General features: G+C 43.3%; 1 protein-coding gene across 2 annotated transcripts in view; it reads right to left on the bottom strand.

Moving 5' to 3' along the window:
• Positions 1-19,677, bottom strand: part of Ndufaf2 (NADH:ubiquinone oxidoreductase complex assembly factor 2) — a 113,598-nt gene that overhangs the window by 23,530 nt on the left and 70,391 nt on the right. For both annotated transcript variants that reach the window (XM_052159939.1, XM_052159940.1), the window contains 2 exons: positions 17,593-17,682; positions 7,326-7,366 (listed from right to left, as the gene is read on the bottom strand). In XM_052159939.1, coding sequence (XP_052015899.1) covers positions 7,326-7,366; positions 17,593-17,682 — 131 coding nt within the window. The remainder of the gene's footprint in view (positions 1-7,325; positions 7,367-17,592; positions 17,683-19,677) is intronic.

The raw sequence follows: 19,677 nt of genomic DNA, 5'->3' as shown, positions 1-19,677 counted from the left end.
GATTATCAGTCATGCTTTTCTTTACATTTAGATCATATAAAGTAAATCTCTAGTACGGAGAAGGTGAGTGAAAAGAGTTAGGATACTTGATGAGGTAACAAGAGAAGTGTGGATTTAGAGACACTTCCCCCATTCGAACTTCTTCTACCTTTGCCAATCTGGATCTAAGGCCGGCTTTCAAGCCTAAGTGAGACTTGTCTTGCTGACTGATGGTGTGACTTAGTTAACCACGCAGAACTATTTAATATGTACCTTCTATGTTTCGTGGATCTTAAGAATCTGAGCAGGAATAAATCTAAAAATAAATAATAGTACCATACTTACAACTTATTTAAAAACCCTTTTATATTATGTTCCTTAAAAGTCAGATAAAGGTCAAAAGAGATGGAAATCTGTGCTAAGAATAAAACGTGTCGCTCTGCTTAGACAGGCAGATGAGGGAGCAGCTCCCCGAACTGAGGAAAAACCAGAGCCAAGGAATCAGTAGGGTGCTTCTTAGCAGCACTCATCTAAGACCATCGGTTTGAAGAGGACGGGGATCTCCACCAAACTCGCACAAATGGCTCCTGAACAGCCAGGGATGCAGATGGTCTTAGCAGTGAAGAACACAGACCCAGGGCTGAGACCCTAAATGCCCCCTAGATTCACTTTTACCTCTTACCACACTTCTCTAAGAAGCAAGGTAAATTTTACATTTTCCCTGTTTTCAAAGAGCTGGAGGTCAACACTAAAGAAGGCACACAGAGAGAGAGAGAAATGGCCTCTCCGGGGCTGAGTCTGTGTGCTCTAAGCAGGAGCTTACGGATTTTCATTTATTATGGTAAGTAAGAGCAGAACACAGGCAATGTGGTCTGCTAGCAATGAAGAGCAAACACATGCGAGTGAGTTACCTTGTTCAAATTGTGGAACTGGCTAGAAGGTTTTGGGGTTATTTTATTACATCTGTTATTTCAAAAGTAAAATTATTTTTAATACTAACATTTTACTAAGATAAAAGAATAATTAGGTAAAGTCACAGTGGAAGGTGACTTGACCTGAGAGGGCCAGATGACTTAGGTATGATGGAAACCAGAGGACCAGCATGCCCAAAGACTGTTATGATGGTGGAAAGCTAGGCAAGCACGCTTTTTGTCTTGGGTGATGGAAATGACAGGGGCTGAATGACGGATGTGCTGTAAGGCAACTTTTCAGCCTTGTGAGCATCGGACCCCAGAAGGACCCTGTCACAGCACACATGCCACTCCTATGCAAATGGCACTAAGATCCAGTTTATTGTACTGGACTAACTAAACTGTACAAAAGGCAAAACAATACTGAAATTAGAAACAATATAACTTAACAGTATTATGTCAGATGAATGTAGATCAGGTTGGTATTATACTAAAGAAGTCTTCAGAGAAGGTATGTTCACTTTTAAGCACATGTATGGTATTTGACGGTAACTGAATAAATAATAAACCTAATTGGGCATCGAGGATTTTAGAAAGAAATTCAAAAATTAAGTCCTGCTGATTTGTTTTATATATATGTTGCTAGAAAAATTCTTGAAGTGCTTATGTATGTTTGAATTTCAAGTATCTCAGGTATTAGTTAAGGATGCCTAATGAGAGAAGGAAGGTGTGAGTGTCGGTAGGTGGGCAAGAGCTGGGAGGGGCTGGGGGTGGAGACCCCAATCAGGTGGCAGTGTATGAGAAGTTCTGCATTTTATAAAGACTATCTTATCAGTCAACCAGGGAATCAGCCTGTTCCCTTAATCCTGTGACTGCAGGATGTCTTCTGCTGGTTTGTTTATCTTATTGTGGCAGGGTTTCAAACATATTACATAGCTGCGGATGATCTTGACCTTCGGATCCTGCTGTCCTTTCAGAGTTCTGGGTGACAGGTGGCATTCCCATGCCTGGTTTTTGCTGGGAACTGAACCCAGGGCACACCTGCAACACCCTACTAACTGAGCTACCAATGCAGCCTTCATGGGATTCACTTAAATAGATTATTTCACTAACAAAAATAATCTAGCTAACAATATAGTCCTTTGTGGCCACTATCAAATGGAATGGCGTAGAGAAACTGCAGTTACGACACACGCCCTGGACGGCCTTTCCTCCCTTCTCCTTCAGCATCAACTGCCCCGTGGTTCCTGCCTGTCACTCTTAAGCACGCTTTAATGCTTTTACTGGGTCCCGACATCCATAACCAGCAGTGCTCTGATGTCCTGAGACTTTTCAAACCATATCAACATTTCACTTGGCACAATCAATAGCAAAGCCTACGTTGGTAGTGATTGCACACCGAAGGCAGACTTTAAATATTGTTTTCAAGATTGAGAGCTTCAGTTTAGCTTGTTCAATTTATGGAAAATATAACCATACAACTTAATTGGCAAAGCTAGTCCTGATTGTCAAAGCCAACCAGCCAAATCTGACTGACTCTGTCAGAAAAAGTATGGTTTAATTTTGAAATTCAAATAAATGTGTTTTTATGCATGCCCATGACAACTTTCACACCTCTGATTGTTCCGCTTTCGGATGCTAAGTAGATAGCCAGCTAGCTAGGTGGACAGAGATACACAAGTCGTGGAGACTGCTGCAAGTGTGTGCCCTGGATGAAAACAATGTCCTCGGCTCTGACCGGTTTTCCTGAAGCTTTGTCTCTACCTGAGGAATTCTCCCACAGGTGAGATTCGCATTTTAATGTCTCTGTGATGCCTAGAGATTTTAAACCCCAAAGCAAGAACCCACTGTCAGGTGTAGCATGGACAAAGAATTAGCTTTCCTTTAAAAAAAAAAGTCAACACTTTTAATTGTAAATTTAAAGGAAGTTAATGACAACCAGCAGGCCAATGTATATGTATATACATCATATATGTATATTGTGTGTGTATAAAAGACTATATAGATAGAGAGAATGTGAGAACTGACCTACTGTTTTTGTAAAGTTTTATTGGACACAACCACAGTCAGATGTGCTGCCTATAACTGTTTTCATACTACAACTACTTAGAGTGTTGGCAGTGGCTACTCGGTCAACCACAGGATGGCCTGGCTCACAGAGCTTATGTCGAGAAGGTCAGCCACTCCTCATGTGCAGCACTGCATGGGACTCACCCCTGCAGTATCAGAAACCAGGAGAGTAGGACCGGAGAACTGTTTCCAGTTCAGGGCCAACCTGGGCTACAGCACAAGAGCCTGTCTTTCAAAACAAAACAATCTCTTTCTCCTTTTTAAAAAAAAATCTCTCTCTTAAGTCAAAGTTTGTAGGACTAATATCACAAAACGTTTGTCATGAGAACTATTCCCTTCCCTCAAAGCAGCTACTGTACACATTTTCCTTGACTCTGGCTGGTGTCGGCAGGACCAGGGATGAGCGTGGGGCTCCCATGTGCTCGGAAAGCACTCCTGGCTGGGCTCTAACCCAGTGCTCACCTGCCCTTTCTGCTGACAGCAATGGCCAAACCAAGGATCAAAGAGTTGCTGAAGATTAGACAGCAGGCTCTGCTCTTAAGCATTCTGCAGCAGCCAGGAAACACTAATCAGTCTTCAGATTTAAGCTTTGTGAGTTAACTCCTTTTAATTAGAAATGAGTTACCCAGCCCTTGCTTTCCAACAGCCAACAGCTACAGATCAATGTTCAATATTTGCATGAATATTTTGAACTGGACTGTTTTCTCCTTCACAAGTATGAGCTTGGGAGTTTCCAGCTGGAAGGGAAGGAGACATTGCCTGTGTAAACTATCACAAGAGGATTTCCCAGCATCCTTTTCTGATTCAGCACACCGATACGTGTTATTATCTAATCCACAGCACAGGCCTCAACCTTCCCAGCCATCCCTAACTACTCTTCATCTCCACTGGAGTGGTAGGGTTCCTGACCTTAGCTGTCCACAACACTGACGTGACAGGTCTGAAGTTTGTTGGAATGTCTCCCAACTTAGGTTTTCTGGTTATTTTCTCATGTTATGTTAGGGTTATACATTCTGGAAGATTATTTTATGGATGATGCCATAGTCTATGTCTCAACCAAGCAGGCATTCATGACATCAGTTTGTATGGCTTAGCAAAACATTCGGCCATCTGGCTAGGGTTTTGTCTGCCAGATTTATCTGGTAAGAAGGCCTACTTCTCGTTTTAAGTAATAAGTAATTCACAGTGCTATGTAAGTAATTCACAGTGCTATGCTTTCAGACCGAGGCCTTTTAAAGCACAGGAACAGGAGTTTTAGTATCTTTAGATGACTCTTCCCCAAATCAATGATGACTTTGATAGAAGGAAATAGTAACGACTAACTTTTTTGTTTCTTCTACTAAATGGTCAGCAGCAAATTACATCTAAAAATTTTCCAATCAGTTCCTGGTTTTTAGCACCAGGTCACCCACGTTCAGTTTCCAGACACTGCAGACTATAGAGCACTTTGAGTTCTGTGCTCACGTTGGGGTACTTCCTGATAGTTTTGTCAAAGCTGTTACCAACGATCTGTATACTTTCTGGCTCCCAAAGCATGGATGCCATCGTGGCTTTTTAAAATGGACCCAGTTGCTGTCATTTCCATCAGACTTGTAAATGTGCGGTACTATGTTAACTCCCCACCTCAGGAGTGCCATTATCGCCCCCCAGTTCCAAGTTTACATAAATGGCACATAAGATGGAATCTCCCGTGATTTGCTGTTTGTACAATTCCATTTTCTGAGATTTTCCCATGTTCATAATCAGCTCCCCTTCACTCATTCTTAGTCAGTGGTGCTAGACCCCAGAGTGTAAACATGCTACAATTTTCTCCTAAGTTTCGACCACAATCCTAAAAATATGAGATTTGGGATAAGAGGGGTCTACTTTTTGCAGGAACGTACTCCATCTCTGTAATTTAAGTCAATAGGAAAGTAGGGCTATATATGCCTAAATACTGAGCACAGAGAACTCAATAAATATCGGGTACTTGGAGACAACATTGAAATAAATAGGCCTCAAGAATTCAGAAGCAGTCTTCCTCTCTGAATGGTAAACTGCAAAATCAACATATTATAGACCAGAGAAGAGAAGTGGCAGGGCCAGCAGCCTTGACCATAATACAACTGAGGTAACAGTGGAAGAGGGGTGCCACTCAGAATGAGTAGTAGAGGAGACTCGGAGACAAATGCTGGCAGACAATCCAGACGAACACCATCCTGGAGAGTGGAAGCCTTAGCTAGCACCAGACACTTCGGTTCCAATCTGTCAGACTCTGCCTTGTATGGAGAGACAATGGTAACAACACTTCCCAAGCACCTGCACGGCTGTGGGTCAGCCTAAATCAGTTGTAAGGTGGACAGAACAGGCAACACTAAATAAATGTGAAGCAATTAAGTGTTTAATACATTCCTTCCTCTCGTCTGAATTCTAACCAAGCTCCTGTCGCCTGCACTGTAATTCAGTACTTAGAGTTCTGGTAACCATTTCAAGATCATGCGATTCAGCCTAGACAACAATGAGTCTTTGGAGCTTCTGGCCCAGAAACCAAGCGAAGCCATGCTGAGCGTTCCCACAAATCTCCCCGACCTGACCTCTCAGTCCACAACAGCACCATTCCAAGCACCCCTGACTGACTGCTCTGTCTCTGTTGGTTCCTTGAACTCCCTTTTCCTTTTCATGAAGCACATATTAAAAATAAAGAAGGCAGACTGCTAATATTGTAGCTTTCTTTTTTAATGTCTGTAAACATATTACTGAATCATCATGCATTTTGTCAATAATTAGCAATAAACATGACCACTTTTCAAACAGAAGACTGTATTATGCTTCCAACTATTCTGTTAGTCTGAAAAGGACAATATTTTTAGATATTTGCTACTAATGGCTTCTAATTGAGTAAGACTCAGAGAAAGTCTACCTCATTAGCTCATAGAGCTCATTTTGTACTGCACTGAAGAATGCATGTACAGCCATAATGACATACAGTAGCGGAGTATGAAGCTCCGTGAAAACAGAGCAGGCAATGTTCAGCTTGGAAATATGTTTTACAAGGTTAATCTATAATTGCTGGATGGGAACTCAAGCTCATTTCTCAAATCTGTCTATAAAATCCAACCTCACAATAACAAATCAAGCTCTCTGTTAGTTGATTATGATGCAAAAATGAAACAGTGGATTTGAGCACTAAGTTCCAAGCGCCTGTTCAGGTGTGCAGGCCAGGGTACACAAGAAAGAAGCTATTAAACCTGTGAGTTAAGAAGCTCAGGAGAAAAAGGTTCAGACAGGCATCCTAGGATTTTAATGCAAAGGAATTAGAGTAGGCAGGTAGTGGGTCAGTGGATGGCGACAGGAAGAAGCGTTAAGCTGGAGAGACTGCAGGCCACTCCTTTGGGGAGGATGGGTAGAGCAGGTGAGGGAGGTCAGGGGGCGAGGCAGGGAAGCTTCGGGAGGGAGCTGACCGTCCACTGGCTAGAGCACCCCAAGAACTGTACTAGAAATGGATCCCTTCACCCTTCATGGTGGCCAGGAGAGAAATAGTAATTTCATAGTATTTGAGTTCATAACATAGGCTTCAAACATACTATTCTAAAGAATTTAGAGACTGATGTCCCGAAGGCTCTCAAGGTAGCCTTCTTCCTGCCCCGGCCTTCTGAGATGCTAGTGGTACAGTCTTCTGGCTTAGAAAGTGTTTTCCCCTGTTAAAGTGTGTTCTTCATATTTCTGATGAGTTACACACGATGTCTACTTACTGCAGTCATGTAGCCAAACTGCCTTCTAAACTATTCACATTTATACTCACAGACCGGGCTGCTCTCAACCTGTGGTCCTGCCCCTTAAAGAGAAGTTACTGGCACTTGATGACTGAGGAGGGAGGGAGACTTGTTCTCCCTCCTACAAGATGGTCCCTTGTAAGGTTCTTGTGCTCAAATGGCTGGCTTCATAATCATGTACCTATGGGCAGTTCTAAACGGACTCAGTGGATTATCAAAACAGGGAGAAGAAAACCAAACACAAACAGGAAGTCAGGAGAGAGGAATGATGGGAGGGGATATGGAGTAGTTAGAGGACAAAAGTAGGAAGGGGAATATAACCATAACTCACTGAATGCATGTATGAAATTACCAAGATAACAACAAAATATAATTAAAAGAATGCAAGAGGAAATGTGTATATATTTACTATATTTTATTACTATACAATGCTAATATATTACACCATATTATTTTACTAGAAATTCTAGTAGAAATTAATTTACTAGAAATTAATACTTTGGGATGTACTATATTTCCCTAAGAATATATGTATTTTTAGTAGTACAAGCTCTCAGCTGAAAAGCATAGCATTAGAAACATAAATCACTTCAATATTTCCCATGATTCTTACCTCCATAGTAGGTGGAGTCTTTCTTGTTCTTCTAATCCATGCTAGAACAAACAAACAAAACAGCATTTAAATGTCTGCTTTCCTCAAGTTATCCTATTTATTTACTTATCCTATTTATTTATTTAACAGCATGTGTGGCAGTTGGAGGAGAGCTCACCAACATCACTTCCATCTCGTGGTTTTGGCGAGTAGGACTCAGGTGGTCAGGTCTACTGGCAAGAGCTTTTACTTGTTGAGTTATTTTGCTGGTCATACATAAACATTTTATTCACGCATGACTGGAAGATATTTTCAAACATCTATGATGTACTGTCTTAAATATTCTAGCGCTTTAGCAAGGAGGCGAGCAGGCGAAACCTCATCTCCTGCAGCCCACGCACTAGTGCAGTGCGGTCCCAGAGCAGTGCCAGGCGGCGACCCATGCTAGAGGTCAGTGTCGTGTCTTCATTTGTGTTCAGTTTAGTCTATTTATGGCACAAAGGACAAAACACAATAAAGCTGGAGGCAATGTCAAAGTTATATTATTCTGGAAATCTGAATTTGTAATTGCCTAGTTTATCAAAGACTTAGGAAAGTTTTATTCTAGGTTTCCCTTCACATCTGCTGTAGTGAGCTGGTCTTCACTTTAACGCTCGCTCACTTTAGTGGTGGTGCTCACTCACTCACTCACTCACTCGCTCACTCACTCACGGGAGGCGAGCTACCGAGGCAGAGCAGACTCTGGCTAAGTGTCTACTGGGTAGACCTTGCGGCAAAGGGAAGGGCAGAGTGGTTTTCTCCGGAAGCTACTAAGCATGGTCTAGAGTCAGACTTTCAACTCCATCACTTCCTTCCTATGCTTCCCAGGACAACTTATTGACTTTTCTAAGCATCAGATCTTTCTTCTAAAATGAAACTATAATAGGATCTACAGTAAATGGTTGTTACAAAAGCTATATGATATTTATTATTTACATATATATTCAACTCATATAAACATTTATTTTTATTCAACATAAACCTAAGGTTTTTCTATTTTGCTTTGTTTGAGACAGGGTCTCACTATACAGTTCTGGCTGGCATGCAATTGGCCATGGAGACCAAGCTGGCCTTGAACTCACAGAGATCCTCCTGCCTCTGCGTCACAAGTATAAGATTAAAGGTGCGCCACCACACCTAGCCTTGTGAAGTTTTTTATAAGTGTTTTTTAAAAGCAAAGATCCAGTAACTCTGCTTGGCCTGTGTGGCTTGTCAGGAGATTAAAAAAATTAATTTTTTTTTTGTTTGGTTTGAAGATTAGGTAGTAATGTTGGAATTGAATCACATCTGCTCCTGTCTCTGGCTATAAAACTATGCGTTCCTAGGAAGTCTGTCAAACCTTGGCAGCAAAGGGCAGCAAGCGAGGAGGAGGGCTAACTGTAAGCCTACCAAGCCAGAGAGGACAAACCATCGGCCCCACTCTACACACTGAGGAGCCGAGCCTCAGACGGACTGAGCAACATGCGAATGACTGTATAATTAGTGAGGAGTGGCTGGGAATTAAACATGCTGAACGGACTGGGAAGGCAGTCGGTCGAGAAGACAGCTCTCTTCAAGTCAGCTTTCCCAACCTGCCATTTTTCTGCATACACATGGGAGCGTCTGACCTACCTTTCTGCAAGGTGCAGTTCTACATGGTTTGTGGGTGTGGCCATGGGACGCTCGGCTGTGGGCTGGAATTACTGCCCTCCCCTGAACCAACCCCATGTGTCCTTCTCCAACTCGTCCCACGTCCGGACCCTCTGCTCTGTTTTTAAACCTTTCTACTTCTTATTTTGTTCTGTGTTCTCTATTTTGCCCTCTTTGGCTTCTTTTCAGCCCATTTTATACGACTTGCCCAGATTTTATTTGACTAAGGTTGTCAAGGTCAGGGTGCACCAACGGGGGATTTATCTATCACGCAAATGCCTCGAGGAGTTGCTCAATACTTGCTGAATATGTGTCCAACATGTACCTATATTCATTATAATAGTTCTTGCCCATTAGGAAAATTAACTTAGTAATTAAATCAAATTAGCAATTTAACTTAGCAAGTAAATCAAAACTTCTTAGAAAAGAAGTGATTTACAACATTTTCAGCTGCTTCTTAATAGTCAAATAAGTAATTTACATTTGTCATTTTTTTTTTCCAGGAAAGGGGGTTTGATTTAAAAACATTCGGTGGGGCTAGAGAGTTGGCTCAGTAGTTAAGGGCACGAAGTGCTCCTGGACCGAGGTTCAAATACCAGTAACCACATGGCAACTCACAACTGTCTGATCTAGCATTCTTATTCAGGCAAAACAGCAATGCATACAAAATAAAAGTAAATGAGGTTTAAAAACATTCAGTATGCGTCCTAGTCCTCTAAAAAGTTTCCAGTCACTCTCCAGCTTTGATTTACATTAGAAAGTTAGTTCAGAACAATCAACTGCTAGGACAGTGTTCTGCAAATCTGAGACTTGAGCTAAATTTGGTCTTTACATCTTTGCATGACTTTTAAAAAAAATGTCAAAAGATGCATATTTCATAACATGAAAATTATAAGTAACTCAAATTTTCAGTGTCTATAAATAAACTTTTATTGAAACACAGCTATACTGATTTGTATCTATGGCTACGGCATCAGAATTGAGGAACCGTAAAAGCCCAAATGACCCACAAAGCCCAAAATACCATCTGGTCCCTTAAAGAAAGTGTGTGCCAAGCCCTAGGGCTGTCATTTAGTACCGTCTGCTCAGCAACAAGTACACATCAGACACAAACCGCTACCATGGCCTAAGACAAACCTCACAAGGAGCTGGTGTGTATTTTACTAATGGTCACTGTATATTCTAGAGTCTATAAATATACACAAGTGGGCATGAGGCTGGGACGAGACTTACAACGGCACAGTGCACATTATCATCATGAGAAAACACCACAAAATAACTTGCTTTACTGGGAAACCCACAAATCAGCATTTTTCAAATCCCTTCCAAGACTGGAAAAAGATGTTTTAATGAATCCAAAGCATTTTAAAAACAATTCTCCTGTCTTGGGGATTGAACCCAAGGGCTTTTGCATGCCAGGCAAGCACTCTGCCACCAGCAGCACCCCCACTCCTCATTTTAAAAAGCCCTACTAGAGATGAAGATATTAGGAGAAATTATTGCTTGTTTTATATCTTTAAATGTTAGTTAAAAAAATCAAAAGAACATTTTGATATGAAAATTATATACAATTAAATTTTTCCATGTCTTCAAATCATATTGTATTGAAACATGTGTTTTCTGATGTTTATTTAAGTTTATAATATCCATTTATAAGTTTAAGAATATAATGGAGCCCAGATGCTGAGTGTTGAGTGCCACCTAGCCACTGTCATAGTACATAATTCTCTAAGGCAGGACAGAGAACTTCCCTAGGCTTCATCTAAATGATCATTAAACAATCTTTGCTTTAAATTGATATATAAATGTACTGTTGCAATAGGCTTGTATGTTTATGATTCTTTAATAAGCAGATACTGGAACATCTTGAGATGATGGCGGATGCTGCTGTTTGTTACATATCCAGGAACCACGGTGCTGGGCACGCTCCATGTGACACTCATTTTAGAGACCCACTTCCTCAGCTACCACAAGTCACATAGACATGTCCCAGTGAGAGCCAGCAAAAGGCAGAAGAGAGAATGGCAAAAGCAGGACAATCTAAACAGAGCCTTTACCCAAGTGTGAACCACAAAGTGACCTTCCTATTGGTAGAGTGTCTGTAAGGTGAACTCTGCGCTGGTCTTCTTCTTTAAGAGAGTTCAGCACGAGGACTGGACAGCTAGAGCCTTGCGGTCCAGCAGCCTTTCCTCAGTGCACTGGTGCATTCTCATCACTATGCATGGGCCTTAATATTCCTATTGGCACATGCAGAATACACTGAGTACAAAGGTGAGCATGGAGACTAAGCTTCCATTACCCATGTAGCGAGACAAAAGAAGCAGGGAGAAGAATACTTCCTGAGGCAAATCTCTACAGGCACCAGGATCCTTCTAGAAACACTGCCAACCATCTATGGTACATTAGATAGACTACCAACAGGTGAGCGGGCAAACAAAATCAAAAGTATAAAGACGTTAACAACTGTTTGCACCCAAATTATATAATTTTGAAAGAGCTGTTTACTTCACTTAAGGAAGAGACTATGATAAAGCCTCATAATTAATAAAAAAAAAAAAGAAAAAATATCTTCATCAGTTCTGAGTGTTGGCACTTCATTAAAAAAACGAAGATACATTTTTTCCAATATTGAACTTTAAGTATAGCTTATAGATATACAAGAATTATTTGGTGACCTTTAGGGTTCAGGGTGGCTTCTCAAATATTCAGCTTAAGCTGAATCCTAAACTTCAAGGAACTGCACGCTGTCAATAACCCCAGGTGGGCGGCAGGGCACTGCCTGGCTGGCTCCTTGATCACACGTCACAGGATCCTATTCAGAGAAGCAGGCTAAGGTGAGCCTGGGCTCCCGACTCGAAGGGAGATGCTTGGATGTAGCTAGAGCATGGTATCTTACACAGGAACAGGGAACAGAGCATCATCAGCTCCTTCTTGTATTGTTGGGCCTTACTTCACTGCACGGAAATAGGACAATCTGTTTTAGCTACTTACCATGGGAGCAACTGAAGCTTCTACAGAGAATTTGGGACAAGTATTTAGGTAGACCGACGCACGTCTTTACGTCTCTGGGTAAATACCTAGCAGAATGTCTAAGCTGTGGGGTGGCTAGATGTTCACATTTATAAAGACTGATACACTATTTCCCAAAGCTGTGGTTTATATCCCAGCCAGCAGTTCAGGAAAGGTTGAAAGATCTACAACAGTGAAATATCAGTTCCATTTTTTTGTCCATCCTTAAATTCTAACGTATCTCAGCAGTAAATTGTCTTGATAAAAAAAGACAGGTTTATATTTTTTAATCTCCCAGCCTTATTCTTATTCAAAAAGGTTTTAGGAATTCTAGGTTTATTGCATGTTGATATAAATCAACTCAGAATCAGCATGTCAAGTTTCTTTTTCTTTCTTTCTTTTTTTAAAAAAGCTATGTGCCAAGGGTGTGTGTACAAAAGGTATGTGTACCTGCCTCTGAACATGTGCTTATGTCACACAAGGTGTTATCCTCTATCCCTTCCTCATTAAAAAAATGTGTGTGCATGCATGTATGCATGCATGCGTGTGCTTGTATGTGTGTTGGCAGGTACATGTGCATGTGGAGGTCAGACAACAGCTTGCATGGGTTGGGGGTCTCTGTACCACGGTGGGTCCAGGGGACTGCACTCAGGTTTCAGACTTAGCCCCAAGGGCCTGTTATCCACTAAACCAGCTCACTGGCCCTTCTCTCCCTCGTCTCTCAATGAACTTGGAACTCACTGATTGGTCAGACTGTCTGATCAGTGAGTGCTACAAATCTGCTGTTTCTGCTTTGCAGCACTAGGTTACAGGCATGCAGAATCTGCTGTTTCTGCTTTGCAGCACTAGGTTAAGGCATGCAGTATCACATTTGGCGTTTTATTTGGGTGCTGGGACCCACGCTCAGGTCTTCATGCTTACACAGTAAGCTAGCACTTACGGCTGAGACATCTACCAGACCTTGACTTTCTAATGTTAAAACAATTCATCACACTAGAATAACTCCATGTAGTTATTGTTATCTAATGTGTGCGTGTGGGGGGTGTGTGTGGGGTGTGTGTGTGGTGTGTGTGTGGTGTGTGTGTGTGGGGGGGGTGTTTTGGGGATTGAATGCAGAGTCTAGCACATGCCAGGTAAGTGACCTACCCCTGAGCCGTATTCCCCAGCCCCTCTTTTAGTTTCATTTGGCACGTCTCATTAAGCAGTCTAGCCTGGCTAGGGCCACAGTCTGCCTGACTAGACTCCCAAGTTGTTGGGATTCCAGGTGTACAGCACCACATCTGGCTCATTTTTGAGAGGCTGCAGGCATAGCTTGCTAACACTGGGTCAGTGATTTCTGCGACTGTGCTGACGTGGGAGGTGTGTTAAATAAACCCTTATACAGTATAATAAAATATAATTTAGTATAATGTATTGAGTGAAAGAGCTGGGGCCCATCTCGGCAGTGCTGCCCTTGCCTTGCATGCCCAAGGCCCTAGGTTCAATCCTGGACCAGCAACTGGGAAACAAAAAGTCACAGACTCAGTCAGAGTCAGATGATTGAGTTTCAATCTTATAGCTGCTGCTAGGGTTTAAGCCCGTGATTCAGCAGGAGGAACGAGGAGCTCACATAAGTTCTCACTGTCTCATCCACGGACACTGGCTTTGCACCATTCCTGATGATGGAATTCCCACTCCTGCAGACCAGGGCCCGAGCCTTCCCTTCTCAGGGGCTCTCAGCTGAGAAGAGCTTTCTTAGAGACTGGATCTTCCCCATCAGTGCTGATGAATTCTCTCATTTCTCCTGTCTCCAAGACAGCCAACACAAAATTCTTCTCGCCTCTTGAGGTCTCATCGCTTTCATTACAAAACACTATCTCTGCTTAACAAACGCTCTCTCATCTCTCAGGCTCCATTAGTCCACTGAACCTTTTTTGGGGGGTGGGGGAGAAATCCCTGTCTGATTTTAATGTAAACAGTTAATCTTCAGGCCTCGTGTGACACCTGCTGATCATGACCTCCTTCCTGATGATGCCTGGCTTCCAGAATGTGAAATTTTTAATTTTTCTCCAATTTTCTTGTCGTTCAACTTGTCTCCATGATTCTAAATTTGAGGGGCACAGGCGTCAGCCTTTCACCTACGTATTTACTCTGTGTGATTTCATCTGGCCTCGCAGGCTTAGGTAGCATTTGTGTGCTGTAATCTACATTTTTATTTCTAACCCAGACATTCCCCCTGAATTGACTCACAATTCACCATTTCTAATTGGATGTTAGTGAGCTCTCCCCTCCCCCAGCTATGGTTCCTAAGCTGCCCTAGCTTTCCTCCTTACCCATGGTTCCCCGCTGCTGGCCTCCTCGTTTTCTCTGGGTGAGACCAGGCCTGGGTGTCAGAACCGCTCCTCTCGCTGCGTGTCCAGTGTGCGAGCAGGCTGTTAGTTGGACTTTTACACTGTTTCAGAGTGCACCCACCTCACTCCATTCCTACTGCTAAGCTAGTCTATGCCACACTTATCCTCTGCCTTGGGAGACTATCAGGAAACTCTCGGTCTCCATGTTTTGATGACTTGCCCAGTTTGGCAGCGGGAGTGATCCTTTTTAACTCTCACTCAGCAAGTGGCTACCTTCCAGTCTCACTGGAAGTAAAGGCGAGGCTCCCTGCAGCAGCCCACGCCGCTGCCCACAGGTCAGGCATCCCTTCCGGCCCTACGCTCGTCTCCACAGCTTTCTCCAGCCTCTATTCCAGTCAAATCTGCTTCCATGAGACTCCTTAGTCACTGGAGCAAGCCTTGCTTCATGGTCTCCGTGCTTGCTTTAGCAATGCCCCTCTCTGGTTATGGGTAGGGCCAGATCTAAACGGAGATACCTACCTTCTAGGAAAGAATACTAACAAACTGTAAAACCTTTCAAGCGTCTCTTTGTCCCTTGCCTGTTTCATTTTCCTTGGTCATTAACATATTATGTAGTTCAGTGCCTAATCTATCTTTCTCCCTCTCCAGAATGTATGTTCTAGGAAGTCAATAGTTTCATAGATAGATGAATGTAAGTTACACTAATTTTGTTGTATGATAGCAGGCAACTCGTAGGTATGAGTACTTTAATATTATGAATTAAAAATGCCAACTTTTATTCATCAGGATTAAAAACAGGTACATTTGGTGCTGATATCAACTACCTCCACAGTTCCCTGTTCCCCGTATAGTGTTGTATAGTTTGTTAATATTTTCACCGCACAGCATATGTATCTTTTATATTTAATTGATGTGTGCCACTGTAAAAGTGTTTGTGTTTCAGTCTTTGGCTGATGCATATTTTTAGAGAACAGGCCCATAGGGAGAGTGTGCTGAATTACTAGATCAGGGCAGAGTCATAAAAAACATTAAAACTTCATTCTAATTCTCCAAAAGCCTCAGAGGCTGAAAAATGAGCCATTACCTATTTGTTTATTTATAACTTAATTTATTTCTATAAACATTTTAATTCTATACTATTATTGGGAAAATGACAAAATAGGCTCATAAGAAGGCACACACACTACTAGAGATTTGTAAATGTAGAGAGTCTGGGAAAATAAAGCTCAATTGCTCCTTTTAGAGGTTGCCAACTTAGAGACTGCACTTCAGAAGAAAGCAAACTGTTCTCTCCCTCACGCTGCTCTCTTCTCATGGCCATAGCATCCCCACGGAGAAGATGGCATGACTGACATGGTATTGACCGGCACATGCTGACATCAGTGGAACGTGATGCCTATGGCTACCACATGGAAGTTACTATGTTATGACCACAGAGAAGCGAGGGCTATGTATGTATGTATGTATGTATGTATGTATGTATGTATGTATGTATATACGTATGCGTGATCACAGCAACTGGTCTACGCTTACTGGACCACGTGTCTGCCTATACTGTCCGTCTCATTGTCGTCATGATCAGATGTGATGGTGACTGTAGAGACAGTGCCTACCGCAGGTGACACCTGGCTAGTGCTGAGCAAAGGAGAAGACAGATGTCTTTTATTCTTGGCGTTTGTGTTAAGTGCCTGTGTTTGCTGTGCGCATGCTCCAGCCTGTGTGCACTCATCAGCAGAGGAGGATGCTGGGTACTCTTTCACTCAGATGCTTTATTCCCCTGAGACAGGGTCTCTCACTAGGCAGCAAACTCCAGCAACCGTCCTGTCTCCACTGCAGTCAGCACTGGAGTTACAGGTGCACAGCGGCTAGGCTCGGCGTTTTAACGTGGCACCCCAGGCCCTCACGCTTGTGAGTGCAAGCGTCCTAAACACTCAGCCAGCTCCTCAGCCCTTGCTTAGGGTTCTTCCATTGTGAGGCGCAAAGGCTGACTCAAGCTTGATCCAAAGTTCTCAGTAAGTTATTTACTGAGCACTTCCTACGTGCCGGGCATTATGCTGCGAACGGATAAGCTTAGGAGGTCCTGCCAGGAACTCAGAAGCTGTGCTGGGGCCACAAGGCTGCACGCCTGAGGAATACCCGCGCTCTCCGTGCTTCTGGAGCTGCTCTCCATTTTCTTCTTGGTAGACTGCCCTTTTGGGAGTCAAAAGCTTGGATTCTAAAATGAATATGTCTACATAGAAGCTACCAAGTCTACATATTAATATTCCAGAAACAAGCAGCAACAATCTGCTGCATTTTGACCTCCTGACCTTTTATATGAAAAGTACAATTTCTGAGGCAGGCCTCACGCCAGACTAGCCTGAACTCCACTGTGTTCCAAGCTGCCCTCGAGGCTGAGGCAGTTCTCCTGTGTCATCCATCCTTCTTTTAAAAAGGAAGTCAGTTAACACCATCTTTGTGAGTTAAAGAAATACTCTAAAACAGTGCCTGAGCTAAGTGTTCTCCACGAGTTATAAAAGGGAAAACGGAGACCCAAAATAGAATATTTTCCCAAGTTCAGGGGTGGTGATTCCTGAAAAGAAGTACAGTCTGGAGGCTGTACAGGAGTGTGGGGGGTGTGGGGTTGTGTGGGGGGGTGGGTACCCGCAGGTGCGGGTGCAAGGCAGGTGTGGGCGCAGGATGGGTGCGGGTGCAAGGCAGGTGTGGGTGCAGGATGGGTGCGGGTGCGGGTGTGAGGCAGGTGTGGGCACAGGATGGGTGCAGGTGCGGGTATGGGGCAGGTGTGGGTGCAGGATGGGTGCGGGTGCGGGTGTGAGGCAGGTGTGGGCACAGGATGGGTGCGGGTGCGGGTATGGGGCAGGTGTGGGCACAGGATGGGTGCAGGTGCGGGTATGGGGCAGGTGTGGGTGCAGGATGGGTGCGGGTGCGGGTGTGAGGCAGGTGTGGGCACAGGATGGGTGCAGGTGCGGGTATGGGGCAGGTGTGGGTGCAGGATGGGTGCGGGTGCGGGGCTGGGGCATGCGTGAAACCCCTGGCTTTTCCATGGCAGGACTCATCTGCTTATTTCGCCCTAACCCTAGTCCTGCTGGAGCTTCACAACTTGTACAAATTTCTAAACAATGCAGTGTTCCAGAAACAAAGCTGTAAACATGTTTCCATGGAGAAGTAATTCTGTGTACTCTTGCGAATCTCACGGATGCTAAGCGGCTCACCTTTCCCAGCATCCTCCTGGAGGCTAAGCGGCTCGCCTTTCCCGACACCCTCCTGGAGGGGACACTCACCTTCCCACTCGGTTGGGATGTCTCCTGCTTCATAGTCGACCTCCTTTCTGTTCGCTGTTTCTACAATCCTTTTCTCTCGAATAGTCTGCCCTGTAAAATCAAATGAACATTTGACACCAGCCTGCTCTACTATAGCTATATGTGGTTATATACACATTATATGGCAAAATTATTAAATTATTAGGAAAAATGAATTTTGCTTAGAGTTATATGGTAGAAAAAGCAGTTTCTAAACTACTGCAAAATTTATACTTTCTAGCATTCAAGGCAAAATTAATTTTCATAGAACAAATCTAGATTCTATTTAAAGAGAGTAACCCATTAATCCTACAGGGCACTAATAACTAATAAAAAATAATAATGAAGTGTGTGACTCCCAAAACTCACAGCATATATATTATCGGTACCAACAGCTGCTGTGACTGCCCAAGGGAGTTGATATCCAGAGCCCTTACTAAGTAGAAGATGCAAGACCTTGCTGCCACTTTGTTCCCACAGCACACGGGGTTGGATTCTGTGGTCCTGCCTCTCAGACTTGGATTCTGTCACCAATCTGGGTCACTATCTCGAGGGAATGTAGGGACAAGGGACAAAAATTGGTGAGTCTAAGATAAGCCAGCTAGGTGAGACCTTGAGTTTAGAATTCTTGCTCTACAGTCTCCTTTCTTGAGCCTCGCCCACAGCTGAAGTGGTGGCAGTGTAGCCGTGGATTGGTGGCAGCGTAGCCGTGGATTGGTGGCAGTATAGCCGTGGATTGGTGGCAGTGTAGCCGTGATTGGTGGCAGTATAGATGCAGAAGTACAGAAAGGAAAGAGAAACCTGGAGCAAAGCTCCAGGCAAATTCCTTTCATGGGCACAGGGCTCAGGAGTTGCATGGAACTAAATTCAACAACGCATGGAAAATGCTACAGGGCATGACTGAGGAGGCACGCCGTGGAGGCGGGAAGGCCACTCAGCTGTCCATCTCCACCACTACACACCCTCTGTCTGTTTTGTTGGAGCTCCTTTATTTGGCGAGTCTGGCTGACTGACGGAGTGAGTCTATGGACTTGTCTTCTCAGAACTGGGATTATAGATGTGCTACTACAACTGGGCTTTCCCTCCAGAGTTGGTGACCCAAACTCAAGTCCTTAAGTATATGTGGCAGGTATTTTACACCCTGAGCCACTGCCAAAGACCCCAAGATGCATACAAATCCAATGGTTACTACTAATTCTACTTGCATATCATTTACTAAATGTTCTGAGAGTCTGAATGTTATGTCTTCATGCAGTCATTATCTAATGCTAAGCTGTAAGTATGTTCTTATCAGTTAAAATACAAACAGAACACATGTGGTCTATAAACTTTAAAGTGGACCTCAGTAAGTTTAGCATAGAAGGAAGACAGAGAAGTCTAGAACTCCCAGGAGCACCACTAAGAACACTTGCTATAGGTATATCTGCCTTTCATTCTTATTTTTCCCATCTATACATTTCATGTAAAGTCTTCATATAATTTGAAAACACAAGTCAGTCACTTGCATATGAATAGAAAGGAGAGAAGTGAGCATCCTTGTCTTTGTTTTTTTTATCTGTCTGCACATAAATGTGGTGTGTGGGATGTATGTGCAGAGGCTGTGCGGTGGTGTGGGATGCGTGTGCAGTGGCTGTGCAGTGGTGTGGAATGCGTGTGTAGAGGCTCTCCCTGAACATGGATCCTTCAGGTATTCTGGAAGCCGGAAACCCTCAGAGGTGCCCACCGCTGCCCCTTCAGGGTTAGGGCTGCGGGCATGTGTAGGACAATGGATGGCTAGCGAGGCAGGGTCTGGGATCCTAACTGCAGCAAGTGCTCTTGAGTGACAAGCCGTCACACTTCCGCTCCTATGAGCAACTGTAGCTTCCTGCAATTGTGGAATAAACCTTCATTGGGGAAATAGATGACAAAGATTTACTTCAAACATACGTATCTTTGAAAATATTAAATAAAATTATTAGTTCATCAAATAAATCTTTTGTAATTAGATATTTTCCCTTTCCAAATAAAATGCTATAAGAATCCATTCTTATGAATATATCTTACTTATGTGATTTTTATGAATTGGGA

Source organism: Apodemus sylvaticus, chromosome 16 (genome assembly GCF_947179515.1).
Source record: "Apodemus sylvaticus chromosome 16, mApoSyl1.1, whole genome shotgun sequence".
Lineage (NCBI taxonomy): Eukaryota > Metazoa > Chordata > Mammalia > Rodentia > Muridae > Apodemus > Apodemus sylvaticus.
This window is presented reverse-complemented; position numbering and strand designations above follow the sequence as displayed.